This window comes from Crotalus tigris, unplaced genomic scaffold, assembly GCF_016545835.1.
Source record: "Crotalus tigris isolate CLP2741 ecotype Arizona unplaced genomic scaffold, ASM1654583v1 scf7180000019004.2909048, whole genome shotgun sequence".
NCBI classification, from domain to species: Eukaryota; Metazoa; Chordata; class Lepidosauria; order Squamata; family Viperidae; genus Crotalus; species Crotalus tigris.
The window spans coordinates 1,045,936-1,065,496 of NW_024097319.1; the positions used below are offsets into that span (position 1 = coordinate 1,045,936).

General features: G+C 35.7%; 2 protein-coding genes across 6 annotated transcripts in view; one reads left to right on the forward strand and one right to left on the reverse strand.

The window, feature by feature from the left end:
• Positions 1-18,089, reverse strand: part of FGD6 (FYVE, RhoGEF and PH domain containing 6) — a 72,474-nt gene extending 54,385 nt beyond the window's left edge. For both annotated transcript variants that reach the window (XM_039358123.1, XM_039358122.1), the window contains exons 1-2: positions 17,839-18,089; positions 376-2,758 (exon numbers count right to left, since the gene is read on the reverse strand). In XM_039358123.1, the coding sequence (XP_039214057.1) occupies positions 376-2,758; positions 17,839-17,851 (2,396 nt within the window). In that variant the 5' untranslated portion in view covers positions 17,852-18,089. The remainder of the gene's footprint in view (positions 1-375; positions 2,759-17,838) is intronic.
• A 106-nt stretch (positions 18,090-18,195) lies between these two features.
• The window catches only part of VEZT (vezatin, adherens junctions transmembrane protein), a 48,809-nt gene continuing 47,443 nt past the window's right edge, over positions 18,196-19,561 (forward strand). The window contains exon 1 of one of the 4 annotated variants that reach the window (XM_039358125.1): positions 18,196-18,365. In XM_039358125.1, the coding sequence (XP_039214059.1) occupies positions 18,330-18,365 (36 nt within the window). In that variant the 5' untranslated portion in view covers positions 18,196-18,329. The remainder of the gene's footprint in view (positions 18,366-19,561) is intronic. The other 3 variants (XM_039358126.1, XM_039358124.1, XM_039358127.1) reach the window with 3 other exon arrangements.

The following is a 19,561-nucleotide window of genomic DNA, read 5'->3' on the forward strand; positions in this document are numbered from 1 at the left end:
AGAAAAGTGTGTATTTAAACGAAATATAAAAATGGAAAAGTAACCAATAACAGCAACCAATAAAAGTTCTCTTGCTAACCATATATCAGTAAAATAACAAAAGTGATTCAGACATATATAGAGATATAACTATGTAACTATGCTTCTGGATAAGTTAAAAACTATTTAGAGCATAGAGATGGCAGCAATAATAAAATGTTTCACACATCATGCTAATTGTAGTTTTAAAAACTAAGGCTTTCATGCATAATGCTATGCCAGAAACAATTTACAAAGCACAATAGGTGACTGTACACATCAATCAATATAGATTGATGCAATGGAAAAATCATACCCGTGCTTACACCTATACATTTTCCATTTTAAGCACCTTACCTGCCAAACTCCAAACAATTCCCTGTAGGTTCATATAGCTCTTCCACCTCATACATATTAGCATCCTGGTTTTCAGCACCACTAGAATTTTGCCTGTCAAAACATATTTTTTTATCAGTAGCTGCAAAAGGCAAATTCTCATATTCTGGGATTTCTTCGTAATGGCTCACATTTTCATATTCATGTATGTTGTCTTGAGTAAGAGAACTCAAGTGTCCTTGTAATGAAAAAGTCTGTTCATCTAAAGACTTTGATCTTTGATTGATTTCAATTTCATTCCGACCTTTGATTTTTTGTTTTCCCTTTTGTGAGAAAAAGCTGCCTATTTCTGCTGAATGTGCCTTTGCTGGTTTAGTTTTCCTTCCATTTGCCACAGTAGTTGCATTCCCATTTTTGCCAGGCCCTTCTCTGCTAAGAATATTCCCATTGGCATTATCTGTAGACTGTGTGCCCTTTGCCAGAAATTTCTGGAAGTCACTTTTTAACATCCAAGCAGACCATTTCATGTTTAGGAATTTTTTTAGTGAGCTTTTCTTTTGAGGTTCTTTTGGAGGCTTGTGTATTCTGTCCATATTTACAGAAGACAAGGATTTGGCTCGAGGTTTTGTTACAGTGCTGAGGTTTTCCACTTTTTTTGCATTTTTTGTGTTTTTTAAGGTTTCTGGGTTTCCTGAAAATGGGAGAATAGGATGAGGTAATTTCCAAACTGGTTTTTCCAAAGGTGGTGTTAGTGTATCAGACAATAGGACTGCATTTTCTTCTCTGCCTGAGAAATGCCTTATCCGAGCCCTCCCCAAAGGAGCCTCCAAAGTTTTATTTTCACTAGAAAAGTAAGCACTTGTGTCTAACAGTTCCTCTGATGCAGATTTTTTCAATAGCCCAGCTACAGCAATGCCATGTCTTTGAGGTTTCTGAGGAATGATTTGAGATGAACTTTCACCTTTTAAGTAAGCATCTTTAGCCTCCTTTTTTTGTGCAAAGTTATCAAGGGTCACCAAGGCAGAGAAAGATTGATTGCATGATAATTTTATTTGTTTAGGCAAACTCATTGATAGGTTACTACACCTTACAAAGCCAGTCTCTTTAGCATCAGTTGCCAACATACTGTTATCTTCCATTATGTTAATGGAAGGGTTTATTGAATTAAGGTCTGAAGAATGCCCGATATTTTGTAAGAATTGACAGTGTTCATGTACAATTTCAGATGACTGGCTTGGTGGAATCAATTCTTTGGAATCAGTAGATTCTGATGTTGGATGTACTTTTCTTACAGAATATGAAGGTACTTCAGATTTATCCACTGCACCTTTATGTTCCTGATTTTTATAGGAAACACTTTGAACTAGAACATTAATTTTTGTTGTATTCTTAACGGCAAACTCATGAATCCCGGAACTGTCACATTCATCCTCTCCTGAAACATCTACGCCATCTTGACGAAGTAGACAGGGAGTGTGTAGCTTTCTTGGTTTTGGAATTGGAAAAGGTTTAGTTGATATTACAGAGTTGGTTCCAAATGAAAGGTTGTCACTGTCTTTTTTGCAAGGTATCATAAATGTATTATCCACATCCATTTTTTCCATATGTGCTGGGTTACTCAAAGAGAAACAATTGTTGTTTTCAGTCAAAAGAGGAACTTCTAACATTTCAGATTCAACAGCAGCTAACTTCGCATCATTATCTGATCTGTCCTTAAGTTCTTCAATATTGAATATAGGTGGAGAAAAGTCTGTAAATTCTATTTTAACATTTTTGTTAGAATTAATAGTATTAACTGTTTCAAGTTCACTTAAATGTTTTTGCCTCAAATGGCCATTATTAGGGAAAACATTTTGTATCATAACATCTTCAAGTTTTTCCTCTATATCATTAGCCTTTAAGACGATCTTGCAGTTATTTAAATTGTTTTCATTATTGCTTTCAAATATTGTCCCACGTTTTAGAGATGATGGTTGTTCATCTATATCAATGTTCTCTAGGTTTTCTAACTGTTCAAAAATGGTTGCATTTTTGCGTGTATCCTCCCTATTTCCACATTTATGAATGCATTCAAAGCTGCAAGAACACAGAGATATAATATAAGCCGCGTTGTCCGTTGGAATCCCATTTTTATAATTCAGATGAACCAAGTACTCAGAAGAGTCTTTTTTGTGATCTTCTAAAGTCTTTAAATTTCTCCTTATGGAAGTGGGGACAGTTTTAACTTCAGGAACAGTCGAGCATTTAAGCACCTTTGGTTTTGGTGCTATCACTGGCTTTGTTTTTCTTGAGGACTGCAAAACATCCACCACCACAACTTCTGGTTTTGGTGCTACAGGAGGTGGTACTATTTTGTGTCCTATCACCAGTCTTGGTTTTGGGGCAACTGGTGGCTTCTTAGTTTCTAGAAAGGAGGGAAAAAGAAAAAAAGAGAAATATTAGGTTGGTCAGAATAATATTGTGTAAGTTATAAAATTCAAGCCTTCATACTTTATGGAAATAGATCTCTCTGTAATGAAAAACTTCAACAAATGATAAGGAACATTAGTGCTAAGGAGTCATGATTTAATTATGTTTGTTTGTTTGTTTGTTTGTTTGTTTGATATGCCACCTATCTCACTGAGTGACTCTAAATGTTTGTTTGCCAAGAGGGAATGATTATGTGTGAGCGGCTGGCAAGCACACGTATGTGTGCAGCTCCATTTGCGCAAGGGGTGGGCATGCATACTGCTCGTGCAAATGGAGTTGCGCGCACAGGTGCTTGCCTGCTGCTTGCATAAGTAGGGATGCACACATGTGCTCATCTGCTGCTTCTGCAGCCTGGTTCCAAACGGCTCATGGCCCAGTAATGGGCCACAACTCAGGGGTTGGGGACCCTTGATCTAAATGGCACACTCTAAAAAAGGGTGCAATTGGAGTATCAGATGAAATTGTACATAGGCCTTCCTGGCCACAGCGGTCATCTGTTCTTCAACCAAGAGTTGCCAGTCCAGGAAGACCTTTAGATTGTGCACCAACCTTGAAGGGGGAAGTGCTATTTCATCCAAGACCAAAGATGGAATATACCCAGATCTGGAAGGCCCAATTATCCACAACCACTTGGTCTTGGTAGGATTGAGTCAGAGATGGTTCCTCCCCATCCAAACCTGCACAGCTTCCAGGGCCTGGGATAGAATCCTGACAACCTCACTTAGCCAATCCAGATATGAAAGATATAATTGGGTATCATCAGTATAGTGGTGACACCAAAGCTCAAACAGGTAGATGACCTCCCCTAGCGATTTCATATAGAAGTTGTTGGGGGGGGGGAACATATGTATCACAAATAAGTTCATACAATACGCTCTCAACTATACTGAAGAAACCAAATTGCTAAAAATACATGAGACAGGCCATAACATAATTTATTGTGATATGCAAGCTCAGCTAATATGTGAATTTGCCAAATGGTTTGCTTAACTTGTCTAAAGATTGTCATTCAGTTTAAGGAACCTGTGACCTACCAGATATTGTTGAATTACAAATCCTAACAGCTTACCATACACAATTGGCAAAGAGATACTCCCATTTTTGAAGCTTCTACAATATTTTCTATCATATTTTATTTTTAATGCACTAGCCATGTCTAAAAGGTTATTTCAATTTGGCCATAATAAAAGAAGTTTAAAAAATTGTTGTTAGGCTTTTAATTTGTTAGAAATCAAAATCCCACCTTTCTGTAGAAAGTTACGTGCATAAACCAATACTATATCCTCCAGTTGGCAACTGAAGATTTCTTCCTTCTTCTGAAACTAAAAAATCTAGGCTACTGAGCAAACCTGAAGACAATGTATCATTTCCAATTTTCAACATCAGTCTCTTTTTTTTAATGTTCAGGACAAACAAGTTCTGTCATAACAATCACACACTATGTTTTAACTTCCAAGCTTTTTCTTTCTTAATCATAAAACATTGATATAAATAATGTAACTTATAAACAATGTAAGAAACAATCAACACTAATGGACCACAAACCTATTTGTAGATAGTTCTTTCAGAGAACTTTCCAATTTAACCAATATTGCAGTGTTGGGAAGAGTTGGATTCATTATTATTTCACCATGGAATGCTCATAAGATTACTTTTAAGTCATCACCATCTCTCACCTTAAATTACCCCAGAAAATTGTACTGAGAATAAGGACAGACCTTCATGTATACCACTTCAAATTTTCAGAAGAAAGCTAGAATGTAACAAGAAAAATTATCCTACAGAGTTTTATCATTTTGGCCTCTAGGTAGTTTTACAGAAGGAATACATACATTTAAATTGTAAAAAACCCAAGTCTCTTAGTAGCTGAAAGCAAGAGAGTACATTTCATTCAGAAGCTTTTATACTTTTCCTGGGTTTATCCACTTAGTGAAACTTAAGCAGTAGCACCCACATATATCAAATCACCTATAGCATTTTATATTCAAAACCAAAGAAGTGTTCTGGAATATATGGTGTTTTAATTATAGCATCTGTCTGCAATTCCTTACACCAAACACATGTTTTCCTGGTATCACACAGTAATTGCAGAAAGTAGATTCTTGGAGAAAATTAAGTTATTTTGGAATAATCCTGTCATACCAACAGCATTTTTGCTTTACATCTGCTTTCAAAGATAGACAAACCCTCCTTTCTCTAAGTTTGTCACATATTGTAGCATCTGGATAGTATACTCTCTAATGCAAGATAGATTCTGTCCAATGTCAGTGACTACAAGATATTATAAACAATTGGTTTATCAATCCATATGTAACCTTTAAAACTAAATTTAGATCATTTTTTACAATACCCAAAACAGAAATCCTGCTATCTTTTCTGCAAATATTCATAACTACTTTAAGTTGATGACTAAAAATTTCCTTCCCTCAAGCAAACCACCTTATTTAAAAGCGAAAATAGCCTTTTAACCCTAATCCTAAATATACCTACTTTATTGTAACCATTTTATGCAAGCCTTCAAAATGAAAATTTGCATACTTAGAAATTCTAGCTTAATGCTTCCATTGTCTCAAGTTGCATTTTCAATAAATATTTATTCTCTCAATCTACCTTATGTCATGACTCTATTACACCAATTTCGGTTCTACAAATTAAGGTGAAGAGTCATGTCATAAAAGAATATTTTTCACAGGAAAGTCCCCAAATTGTTTAACAGCCACATACAGTTCTAATTAATGCAGGACACCTATTAATGCGTAACCTATTAGCGTTACGCCTTTCGATTTTCCTAATAAAGTATATATTCTAAAAAAAGTTTTTCAATTATGAATCACAGTCAACGGGGTTTAACAATTCATTTCTCCTTCAAAATGCTTCAGACTTCTTTGCTCAATCATGATAGTAAATAATCTCTCAGTGGTTGCTTTCAAATGTAAAAACTATCTGTAAAATCTCAGAATAAAAGCAATTTCTTATACACAAAGGGAATTTCAACAAATACTTCCCTTAGACTTTTGCCAGTGAAGCAGTATTCTTCAATCTTCATTACAAAATTTTCCTTTTATTTAGTTATAACTTTATTTTCTTTCTTAAATTCTTATTTAAATGTTTCCTAATCACTGCTCTCCCATAATACCTATTAGCGTTACGCACAACAAAAATACACCAGAATATAATAAATTCTTCTTCCAGTTTGTTGCAATCTTTTTTTAAAAAAATATTGATGCTGCTTGTAACATGGCTGTGATTCCTTTCAGGTGCTTAAAGGTGTGAACATAAAAGGAAATGACTCACAAAATCCTAGAACAGTGGTTCTCAACCTTTTTAATGCTGCGACCCCCCAACCGGTCGTAGGTCGAGGACAACTCAACTGGTTGTAAGTCGAGGACTACTCAACTGGTGCAGCACCGTTTGCAGAATGGGACTTTTGGCGGGCTTAGCAGGGCAGAGACAGCCTGGACAATTCCTATTGGCTTTTGAAAGCCAATAGAATTAGACTCTATTCAAGAGAGTCTATTCTATTGGCTTTCAAAAGCCAATAGAATAAAAGGGAGTAGCACAGCTAAGGAAAAGGGGAAAAAATGGCGGACTGCGTTGTTTGGCGACCCCTGTGAAATGGTCATTCGCCCCCAAATGGGGTCCCGACCCAGAGGTTGAGAACCACTGTCCTAGAAGATGTTCTTTAGAACTTTAAGGGAAGGAGAAAGGGAGAAAAGGTAAATAGTTACCATGTAAAATTTTAGAAAATGACCAAATATATTCAAAACCCAAAAAGAGTATAAATTAAATAATAAAACGAACAAACAATCTTGAATGCCTTTCTGAGCAGAAAAGTGGATTTAAATTAAATAAATGTTGAAGCCTCACAGCTTGCCTTCAGAAATCGTGGGTGGTCCATCACTGGAAGTTTTTTTTTTTTAATTGAAAATTTTTAGATTTTTCAAAACAATACAAATCCCTTCCCCAAACCCCCCAACCCTCCCCTCCCTCCCCCAACCTTCCCAGAGCTAAATACAGGCTTAATTAAAAAATTTTCAAAAAGTCTTAAAACAGATATAAACCATAAACAAGTCTAGGTACATTAATTAAACAAATTGTAAAATAGTTAACAATAATATATATATAAAAAGACGAAAATACAAGGAATTACAAAAAAATAGAAAGAAAGAAAAAGAAAAGAAGAAAAAAAATCTAAAAAGTCTATAAAGTCTATGAAATATCTTAAGTTTTAAAGTTATTGAAAAGCTAAATAATATTTTTTATATCCAACTTATATTGTATAAAGTCTACCCATTTTTTCCATACCAAAAAATACTTCTCTTGCGAATGGTCTTTCAAGAAAGCCGAAATCTTTGCCATTTCTGCCAGATAAGAAACTTTAAAAAACCACTCTTGCAAAGTAGGCAAAGATTCCTTCTTCCAACATTGCCCTACTAACAACCTTGCCGCTGTGATTAAATTCAACATCAATGTAATCTCTTTAGTATCACAATCAGAAACAATACCTAACAAAAACAATTGTGGGGTAAATTTTACCCTTCTTCTAAAAATTCTTTGAATATTCCACCATATCTTAATCCAAAAAGCTTTTATATTTTTACATGACCACCAAATATGATAATAAGTAGCATCCAAACATCCACATCTCCAACATTTAGGCTGTAAGTCAGGATACATACGAGACATTTTTTGTGGATCAAGGTGCCATCTATAAAACATTTTATAAAAATTTTCCCTTAAATTTTGGGCTTGTGTAAATTTAACATTCCTCACCCAAATAATTTCCCAAGTATCTAATAGAACCGGTTCTTCAAAATTTTGTGCCCATTTGACCATACATTCTTTAACTAATTCTGCTTCTGTATCCAATTCTACTAACACCCCATAGATTCTCTTAATATGGGTTCGTCTTTGATCTTTTATTTGTTTTAGTAAATTCTCATCTTCTGTAAGTAAACCCACATTACGATCTATCTTCCACCTCTCCACTATTTGTCTATAATGAAACCATGAATAAGTAATATTTTCTTGTATTAAATCTTCCAAAGATTTTAATTGCCAATTTTTACCATCCCATTTAAGTAGTTGTGCATAAGAAACACTATCCATCTTAACTCCTCTCCTTATCCCTTCTATCGCATGCCCCGGTATAGCCCATAACGGAATTTTAAAATCACTTCTATAATATTTCCTCCAAACTCGAAGTAAGGAAATCCTTATAATATGAGATTTAAAGACCCTATCAACCTTTTTATTAAAAATTAAATAGGCATGCCATCCAAAAAGTAAATCCCAACCCTCCAAGAGGAGTATTTCTACATTTGTTAAATTAACCCAATCACTTATTGATGTTAAAGCCACAGCATCATAATACAATTTCAAATTCGGTACCTTGAGTCCACCTCTCTCACGAATATCCTGTATAATTTTAAGTTTTACTCTTGGTTTTTTCCCTGCCCAGATAAATTTATTAATACCTTTCTGCCATTCATTTAAGTTAACCTCATTCTTCAAAATAGGTATCATTTGAAATAAAAAAAGAAACTTTGGCAAAACATTCATTTTGATCGCCGCAATTCTTCCCAAAAGAGATAATTGCAACTTCTCCCAATTTTCCAAATCTCTTTGTATACTGACCCACAGCCTTTCATAATTGTTTTTATACAATTTTGCATTAGAAACAGATAAAATAACCCCCAAATATTTTACCTTATTAACAACCTCAAAATCTGTCAACTTAACCAAAGTCTGCTTGTCCAAATTAGTCATTTTTAGGCAATATTTTAGTCTTATTGTTATTAATTTTAAAACCCGAAACCTTTCCATACTGATATATTAATTGTAATAACTCTATTACAGAATGAGTAGGTTGAGATAAGGTAACCACCAAGTCATCTGCAAAAGCTCTTAATTTATATTCTTTTTTATTAACTTCTATTCCTTTTATTTGCTGTGATTCTCGAATTTTAATCAACAATATTTCCAAAGTTAAAACAAACAGCAATGGTGACAATGGACAACCCTGTCTAGTCCCCTTCTCTATTGCAAACACCTCTGACAAACCCCCATTAACTATAAGTTGTGCCGTTTGCTTTTGATAGATAGCACCAAAAGCTTGTAAAAATTTTTCTCCAAAATTCATTTTCTCAATTAATCTTAACATGAATTGCCAATTCAGCTGATCAAAAGCTTTTTCAGCATCTAAAAATATCAATCCTGCAAAAACTTGATTGTTTTTATCTAAATATTCTAATAAATTAATAATCTGTCTGACATTATTCTTCATGTACCTGCCAGTTATAAAACCCGTTTGATCCATATGTATTACATGATGCAAAACCCTCATAAGCCTGTTAGCTAAAATTTTTGAAAAGATCTTGTAATCTACATTTAAAGAGATATAGGTCTATAATTCTTTGGTAAAGTGAGGTCTTGATCTTCTTTTGGAATCAAAGATATAAAAGCTCTACCCCATGACGGGGGAATCTCTGAACCCTGTAATATATCATTAAAAAGCTCACTTAAAGGTTGAATCATCTCTTGTACCAATGTTTTGTAATAAATAGATGTCAAACCATCCGTACCCGGTGCTTTACCTAATTTTAATTCTTTAATTACTGTCTCAATCTCCTCACTAGTAATCAAACCATTAATTTCTTGTTTCTGATCTTCTGTTAATTTAGGAAAGTTGGCTTCATTTAAATAATTATCTATATCTAAAACCTGTACTTTAGTACTCATATATAATTTTTGATAATAATCTAAAAAGGATTTCTTAATCAACTCCTTCTGATACACCAATTTACCATTATAATTTATTTTATCTATAGTTCTCTGTCTCTGCTTCTTTCTCAATTGATAAGCCAACCATCTCCCTGGTTTATTAGCATTACAAAATGTATTTTGTTTCATATACAGTAAGTTAGTTGCAGTTTGATCAGCCATCAACATATTGAGTTGTGATTTAAGCAATTTTATAGATTCCTTAACCTTCTCATCTGTAGGATTTAAAATCAAAGCTTTTTCTTTTAATTTAATTTCATTTTCCAACTCCTTACGTTTCTGCATCTGCTTCTGTCTGTAAACATTATTCATTTGTATCAAAACCCCACGCATGTAGGCTTTACCAGCATCCCAGACCATTGACATTGAAGTTCCCTTATACATATTTAAAGCAAAATAATCCTTTAATTGCTCCTTTAACTTTTGAACGTTCTTTTCTTGTCTAAATAAATTTTCATTCATCCTCCACGATCTCCTCTCTTCTTTTTCATCAGCCAATTCCATCCAAACTGGATGTGATCCGTCAATGTCCTGGGAAAAATTTTAACATTCTTTACCCTAAAATATAAATCCGTCGTAATCAAAAAAAAGTCAATTCTTGAAAAAGATTGATGCCTATCCGAAAAAAAAGTGAAGTCTCTCTCCTCCAAGTTATGTTCGCGCCAATAATCTCGCAGCTCCCAGTCCTCTTTCAAATCAAAAAAAGCTTGAGGTAATTTAGCCTGTTTAAAAGAAATAGAGGATCCTTTTTTATCTCTTTGTGTATCTAACACACCATTCCAGTCTCCCATTAATATAACAGATCTGTAATCCAACAAAGTTAATTAACAGTCTGTAAAATTGTTCCTGTTGTTGATTTGGTGCATACAGACCCACTATAAGTACTTTCTTACCATACAAACTCACTTCAATCAAAACATATCTCCCTTGAGGATCAGATTCTACCAAACAGGCTGATAAGTTTTGCTTAACATAAATAACTACTCCCCCTTTTTTCCCAGGAGCAGAAGATACAAAATGAGATCCCAAACGAGCATTAACTAAATATTTTTGATCTTTAGATATAATATGTGTTTCCTGCAAGCAAATAATATCATTATTATGTTGCTTTAAGTAATGAAAGATTTTCTTTCTCTTTTGAGGGGAGTTGAGGCCATTAGCATTCCATGTCAGGAGTTTTACCATCTCCCTTAACCAGAAGCCTGGAGAAGACTACTTGAAGATCTGCCATTGAAGAATGTGCTGCAGAGCTCTTGGGTCTTGCTCCTCCCACAGGCACCAAAGCAACTTCTTGAAGAACTTCTTTAACTTCTTTCTTCTGTTGTTCCTTTTCCTTACGTCTATGTGCTGCACGAGTCATTCTTTGCTCTTTAATCTCTGCTTGTTGCAGCCACTCCGCCTGTGACTTTCCAATATCCATCAATACTACTTCTTCAGACTGCTGTTCCACCTCTTTGCCATCCAAAGCTTTCTGCATCATAGGTGATGGTGAGCCTGCTCCCAGGACCGATTTGTAGAACTCCTTTGCTTTAGAAACTGTATTAAGTCTATAACGCATCCCCGCATGGCTCACAACAATACCCATCAGAATCTCCCATCTAAATGGCATCAATCTTTTTTTAAGTTCATTAGCTAAGAAAGCAAACTCTTTTCTCCTTCTTAAAATTTTAGATGGGATCTCCTTTAAAATAATAACATCTTGAGCAGCAATCTGAAATCTCTTGTTATAAAAAGCTTGTATAATTTCATTGCGCGGAGATCTCTTTCCAAAATAAATCACCACATCTCTTGGTAAATTTCTGTTTTGCAATCCAGGAATTAACTCTAAATATCTTTTCAACTTCTCTGCGTATTTCCTCTTTCTCTCTATTCAGAATAACAGCAAAATCATTTACCACAATCTCTCTCAAATCTTGCTGCATGTCTTCTTTCAGACCCCTGATTCTTAAAGCATATTCCATCTCTCTGTACTGAGACATAACAATGTCATCTTGTGAAATTTCCATCTTTTTTTCCATGCCTTCAAATTTGTCCTCCAGAATATCCACCTTGTCTGCCACCTCTTCCACTCTAGAATCCAACTTCTCAACCACAGAAGCAAGTCCTGTTAAGGCCATAACTATATCTTGCCTCAAGATAGTATTATTCTGCTCTAAAAGCTCCTTCATTTCCCCTCTGATTTGAGTATTATTTTGCTCTAAAAGCTCCTTCATTTCCCCTCTGATTTGGGCTACAGCATTTCCCATTATATCTTTCATGTCTTGTACTGTTATTGCTGGCAAAGGAGGAGAGGGTGGTGGTGTAGCTTTAGGTTGTTGTGCCGGTAAGATCGCAGGAGAAGAAGCCACCTTAGGTACTGTAGAAGTTGCTTGCCTCTTTGAAGCCATTATCAAAAAAAAATCTTATTTCTTCTTTCCTCCTTCTTTAAAAAAAATAAAGAAAGAAATCCCTTAAAAGGAAAAAAAAATAACAAAGGAGAGTTTAACAAAAAGAAAAAAAAATCTTCCCAAAACACAAATCCACCATAAGAAAAAATTAAGAAAAAAAACCCCATCTAATCCATAACGTTCCGTTTCAGTCACTTTTTTTTCAAAAAAGAAAAAACTTTCCAATCGCCATTTTACTTTCACTCTCCACACAAAAAAATGAAGAAAAAAGAGAAAAAGAAAAGAAATAAAAGTCAATCTTTCAAACTAAAGTCCCAATGAAATCCAATAAAAAAATCCTTTATCCAATTCTGTCCGCTTTTTTTAAAATAACTCACCCGGTCCCTTTAAGTGCGGAGGTGGTAGCGGCGTTTTGCTTTGTTCCCAAAGGAACAAAGACAGCTGGGAGGCGGAGGCAACCCGAATTTCGAGGGAGCTCTCTTTTCACCCCCCAGGGAAAGATTCCTGGGGGGTTCAAGAGGCTCTACCTCTATTCAGGTGATACTCCCCTCCCCCCCTTTGCCCGGGAGGGAGGTTTTGAGCCACGGAACAGCTGGTGCCTCACGCTTTCCCAGGAGGACGGCTACAAAGTAGCCGCCATCACCGACACTAAGCCACCGGAAGCCCCATCACTGGAAGTTTTTAAGAAGAGACTAGACCAGTGGTTCCCAACCTTTTCTATACCCCGCTCCCCTAGAACGCTTCAGATATATTCTCGCACCCCTTACAAAAGTTCAAAATGAATTATGCATATACACTATAATTTTGAAACTTCTAAACCCAAGTTTTTGCAACCTTTGAAATATTGTCTAGCACCCCCAGGGGGTGTGAGCACCCCCGGTTGGGAATCCTTGGACTAGACAGTCACTTATCTGAAATCGTATAGGTTCTCCTGCTTGAGCAGGTGGCTGGGCTAGAAGACCTCCAAGATCCCTTCCAGCTCTATTCTATTCTAATAAAGCCTATCTTAATACTTTAATACTTCAGCACTAATATGTATTCTAAACAGAAAATTTATTGAGTTTCAGTTAGGGAAAAAAAACCTCCACTGGTTCATACAAGCTGCGTCATTGCTGAAACTACTAACTGCCATTTTCAAAAAATAAACAAATCCTTTCAGTGGCTCCGCAAATCCTAGAAAATATATGGTTAACCTAAAGCCAAAGCTAACAGGAAATAACACTAACTTAACACAATCTGAAAATAAATAGAAATTCTATAAGCACCAAAACTATAAGAGTGGAATCTTATGCAATGTCTACAAGAATTAAGCCAACTGCATTTAGGTAAGTTTTGTTCCAATTTAATGTACCTGCAAACAGTAATATACTTACAGTGTTCAACCAAGAGTAGCTTTTAAAAAAAAGAAATTTGGACAGACTTAATCTTCTCTCTTCATAATCATGTATTTTGCCTCTCAATGAACATCTTAGTTTAGAAGATGCCAACACTCCGCAAAAGAACACTGAAAACAACACTTTTCTTCAATTAATGAGAATTAAAAGTAGAAGCAGATCTCAACTCATACACTCTATCTCTTGCAATGTCAGAAGTAACTATGACACAATGTTACCTCTGCCTAGCTTTCAAACAACTTTCAAATCAAGATCTGAAGCTGATTTTCAATTCCAGAACAATGCTAGTTTTGTCTTGACTGGCTTCTACCAGGAGCTGTGGCGATACAGTGGTCAGAATGCAGTACTGCAGGCTAATTCTGCACACTGCAGGAGTTCAATTGGCTCAAGGTTGATTCAGCCTTCCACCCTTCCAAGGTTGGTATCTGACTTTCCCCATTGATTTTGCTGTTGGAAGCAGGCTGGGAATGTCACAAATGATAATCATAAGATCCTGGGATACTGCAATCATCATAAATACATTCCAAATGTCAACCACACAAATTTTGATCATATGACCATAGGGATGCTGTGATGGTTGTAAGTGCAAGTATCGTCAGTTTTCCAGTGCTATTGTAACTTCAAAAGGTCACCAAACCAATGATTGCAAATTGATGACTACCTCTATTTATTAAAAATAGCTGTTTAGTAGCAATGTAATGTTTGTTGCACTTCCTTTTTACTTCTATTGCCAATATTGCTTTAGGAAAATATATAACATTACTAAAAGCAAAAACAATTCTTTCTACAATTCATATGGCAGTTATGAATCTGTAAAAAAAATTAAACAGAAATGAAGAAACTTAAAAATATTCCAAAATATACCTACAAACAACTATGCAACAACTATATGACAAGGAATAAAAGTAAGAGATATGGGCTTGATCGAACAATACAATTACTAATTAGTCCTTTACAGTAATACTCTACTATTTTAAAAGTCAGTTCTGTATTTCTTCTTCAAAGCCACCGCAAAGGAGATAATCTATATGGTTTATCACCAAGCTTTGATTCAATGAAGAATTTATTTTCAATGTTATTCATATAGACAAAACATGAATACTAGAGAAAATTAAAAGAAAATAGATGAATCTGAAAAAATAACTGAAATTAACACTGACTTTTTTGGGGGGAAAAGTATGGCTTTCCTTTAGTTTCTAAATTGACAGTTATTAGGGAAGCTAAATCATTAGTGTTGATCAGTTCAAACACAGTATTATTCACGAATGTTTCCAATCTTATTTTAAACTAATGGGTAAAATGGTAATCCATTTTCCTGGGAATTCAAAATCCAATAATTAAAGCCAATGGGCAGACATTACTATAACTAATGAACTGAATGCCTTCAAACACAAGGCTGAATCAAAATTTTATCAGAAACTGGATTGACCTATCAGGCCCCAGCAAACAAAAAGACACTTCTGATAAGCTCCAAATCGGCTTCATTAGAGCAGCCTAATTTAGAAGGAAGGTGATGTTTTTAACCACAATTTCTTCAAGATATCAAATGATTTGTAGTAAATTTATCAATTTATTGCAAATCATTAGATATATCTTGAAAGAAATTCAGATCTAATGCCTTGGCCCTCCTGATCTTGCTTAAGGTATGTTATATACTTAAAAAATAAGAAATATCACAAAGAAAGTTGCATTAAATATTAAGACACCTAAAGCAAAATAGCATTAACATTTACCATTAATGGTAAATGTATGTATTTAGCATTGCATCTCATACAAGTGTAATTCTCCCAAAAAAAAGTAGCAATTAGACCTAGTGATAGTTTACAAAGTCCAGAGTTCACTCAGAATATAAACTATTTGTCAGCGTCACCAAATGGATAACAGATAAGAGTTTGAGTTTTACTCCTATATAGACTTAATCCCATAGACAACAATCACTATCAAAAATCTAGTGGTGCTTTCAGTATGCATTTAAATTCCAAAGGCCCATAAATTTCTAGACTAAATGGCTATATTGATTCTATGACTTTTCCAGGCCACTTTTCATGTCTATCATTAGCTAGTATGACTGTGCTCATTCCTGATATAGAAATATTATTTATTCCTGCATAGAAAAAAAAAGGAAGCTGTATAATCATGCAATTCTGGTTAGTTCATACAAAAATGAGTTCATAAATACTAATGTACAACTTTATATACTAATAAAATACAGCATACAAATATAAGAAGAGTGTATACATGTTTACAGAAACAGACTAAAATATCTGTATCCAGATAAACCATCTCATGTTCCATTTCTTCATCCCAGTAAAACAACATGAAGAGGTAATTATAGATACATGTACACACTTTACAATGAAATTGCTTAACAACTATTTTTTATCCAATTGTTTACTTCACTGCTAATGAAAATGTAGTATGTTTCCCAGTAAAGTACTATTATTCAGAGCACTTTAGTACTGACAGCTCCTAAACCCAAAGAACAAAATATCACAATTACATTTTATTAGGTCAGTCTCCAGTCTCCAGAGTGAAGCACACTATAAGTTTCTAGCCATGGCTTCAATTCTATATATATATTTATAAGAAAACAATGAATTCCAAAGTTAAGTTCAAGAAGAAAACTGTAAATGCAATTATTTGCAATTAAGTATGATGTGAACAAAGTACTGGCCATAGTAGTATCCAAAATGAAACTCTATCATAATTATATGTCTACCAGTGCCTGATTTTCTGATTAAGTTCAATTTTACATGCTCCCCAAAAATAGCTGTTTTCACAACAGTGACCATAAACTAATTTTGAGGGCTGTATTTTTAAAATATGCTATTTAAATGTAATTGGGTAGCCTGCTATTTAGTGTGTCAAGTGAAGGCACCTTTTAAGCTCCACTGATTCCCCTGGAATTTATTTTTGAATAAACATGTATACCATTGTTCTATAGTAAATAAATACGTAATCTTCAGGTCATCACCAGGTTTTTTTTAATTAAAAAAAACTTTGGTTTATTCTCAAAATACACTATTTAAAAACACATTGCAGACCAATTATTGTGTGAATTCCCACATTTGAAAAAGAAACAATGTATGTTTTCTCTGAGGAGCAATGGCATTCACATTAAAATAACAGCAAAAACTATGTCAATGACTTAGGCAGAGATAAGAAAACAATTATAAACAACTTCCTTTTTTGATTGGCACAGCAAAGTTTAAATCAGAAAATTCTTAGTATTATAAATCCATTCCTGAACTCTTTTATTTGCAGTTAACAGATTTAGAGTTAATTACATATTCACTATTCAAAATGTCAACAAAGAGTATTAATACCAAATTGCCCTTTACAATTGCCCCAACGTATTTATGTAACTGTTGAACAAAGGACACCTTAAATCATTCCCTTACACAACTTCAAAAATACGGCTACAAACAAGACCGATCTAAATTCTTAGATATAAAACACAAATCCTATAAATGTTTTAATCCTTAAGTCTTCTTGCCTGGAAAAAGCTGAAAATCTTTTTCCCCCCATACACTTACTTCTTGGGTCTATTTAAGGTGATCTCTGTATACCCAAAAAGGATGGGAAAAGAAAACAGAAAAAATGGATTCTTTTCCAACTACAGAAGGCAGGAAATTGGGGCTTTGTTTATTTCAGCGTTCCTCCAGATGTGTTAGCCCACCGGTCTTATCAATCCTGGCAACAACGAAGGAAAGTGTAGTTCAGCCGAAGGATCCTTTTCCCAATTAATAAGATCACAAGGGGAAAAAATACACTTTATTAGACAATATTAGAGAGTTCAGGAAAAGTTACTTTTTCACTCTCTGCTGTCACTCAGAGGAATACGACTAGGAAAACTTAATAACATAGATCTCACAAACATATAAGAACAGGGGCTGCGAAGTAAAGTAAATGTGAATGAGGGCATGCAAGTCATGGAAACTGTTTCTTTCTAGGGCAGTTGATCTTTTCACTCGCTCACCCCGCTTTTCACTCAAGAAAGATAAGAAAACAAAGAACTCAGGGGTCCTTGGTGCTCTCTGAGCTTGGTTGTTTTCCTGCAGACGTTTTATTACCCAAACTAGATAACAAACTAACTAGCACTGTTGAAGTTACCTAACCTATTTTGGGTAATGAAACAAAGAACTCAGAACTGAAGACAAACGCGAGACAAGGAAAAAAAGTTGCATTTTCAATCCTGAGGAGTTTCTCACAAGTAGACCCTTAAGCCACCTCCCATCTCTGTTGGGACTTTAAGGAACAGGAGCAAGGAGCGGAGAGGGCTGAGGAGGAGAAGTCATTTCCTCCTATTATGCACCTCATGCTCAGCTGGTTGTGGGGCATTTTTAAAATCAGCCCTTGGATCCTCCACATCTGTCCGGTGTCGGTCGCCAGTACGCAGAAAAGTTCCCAGCACTTTTCTTCGCGCCCCGCTCATTATGTCAAGCACTCACCCGCTGAACTCATGGTGCCTCCCTTCCATGCGTTTTGCCTTGATCCGCTCCTTCTCCCTCTTTAAAACATAACAATTCTTCTCAGAGTGGCTGCATAGAAGGGTAAAGTCCACCGAAAAGCGCAGCCTGTCGCTCCGGTTCCTGCATAATATTCCCGCAGCGAAGAGAGGAAGAGCGCAACTGACTGACCGAACGGGCACTGACGGTCGTTGCCGTCTTAGCAAAGTTCCCTGGTTTGCAACACAGAGACCTCTACAGGCCAAATGCCATCAGTACAGGCGCCCCCCTGCTTCGAAAGACCTCCTCTGCCTTCAATCTGCGCAGCAACACCACAGATTCTTCTCCTCCCCTTCTTCCCGCAGTGGCTATTGGGTAGCCATATTGTTGGGCCACCGCGGTGGGGTTTTGTGGGGGGGGGGATTATAACGCCGGGATCGGCGGACTCGCTTTCCCATGGTGCCTGAGGAGACGGGAACGGATGGCGGAGAAGGATGACACCGGAGTTTGACGACGAAGTGGTGTTTGAGGTGCGTAGCGTAGCAAAAGGGGCCGGTGGAGAGGTTTTGGGTGCCTGTTGGTAGAGATGGCGAGGCTACTTTTTTTTTCTCACGCTGTTGTTGGCGAAACGAGGTGGCGTCGTAGAACGGATGCATGGCCAGGGCAGGTAGAACTCTTTGCAGGGCCCCCGGAGGAGGAGGATTTCCCAGGGCGGTTGAATCCAGCCATGTCTCTGGTCGTGAAACCTCGTCTCGGAAGGGAAGGAGCTGTGTTATTAATGGAGTTGGAGAAGTTTGGTGTGAACCAAAGAGTGACTAGCAGATTATTCATATTCATGTCTAGTTCGAAGTAAGTCCCACTGAATATAGTACGAACTTACATCGTAACCTAAGAATAATTGGAGGAAAAGTTACACACTAGGTGTCCCAGAAATAAAGCGTATTTGCAGCGAGGTAATATTACTTGTTTTCAACAATACAGTATCCTCTGGAACGATAAGTGCTAAGCATTTTATTATGACACATTTTAGTGAACTGGCATTACTTCCAGATGTATGAATTACCATGTTAATATCCCTTTATTTGTGTAAAACTTTGTTTATTATCTACTGTCTAGGACTCAGTATAGTTTGTAACCTGGAACCAAAATAAAAACACCACAAACCTCTAACTAAATTAACAAAAACCAACGATATTAATTGGTTTGCTAGAAAACATTAGGCAAATCTTTAGCCTGATCTACCCAAATCCAATCAATGGGATAGAAGTGATAGAACTGATAAAAGCAAACATGATTATTTGAATTAAGCTAGTTTATCAGTTCTAATCTCTGTATATAAAAGCTCCCTGTGGTAATGTCATATGAGGCTGTTGATTTGGGAAAATGTTAATTAGGTCAAAAGTTTTTCTAACGTTGTCTGCCACAATTTCTTTATAATCATAGGGCTCACTAGAGGAATGTAACTGAATTCTGCTTTGGAAATATTACCAATTGTAAATTGCATGTGAGAATAAGCAAAAATGTAAACATCATGTGATCAGTCTTGATATATACTAATGAGGAGAAGCTTAGGTGATTAGTGAGATGATCCCTTCCTTAACTTTACAATTCAAAATACATAATGAATGGAAGGAGGGGGCAGCATTACTATACAGTGATCAGCTGCAATAAAAATAAGGTGTAATAGAGTGGCTGCTGGCTGGACTACAGTTGGATGAAGCACAAG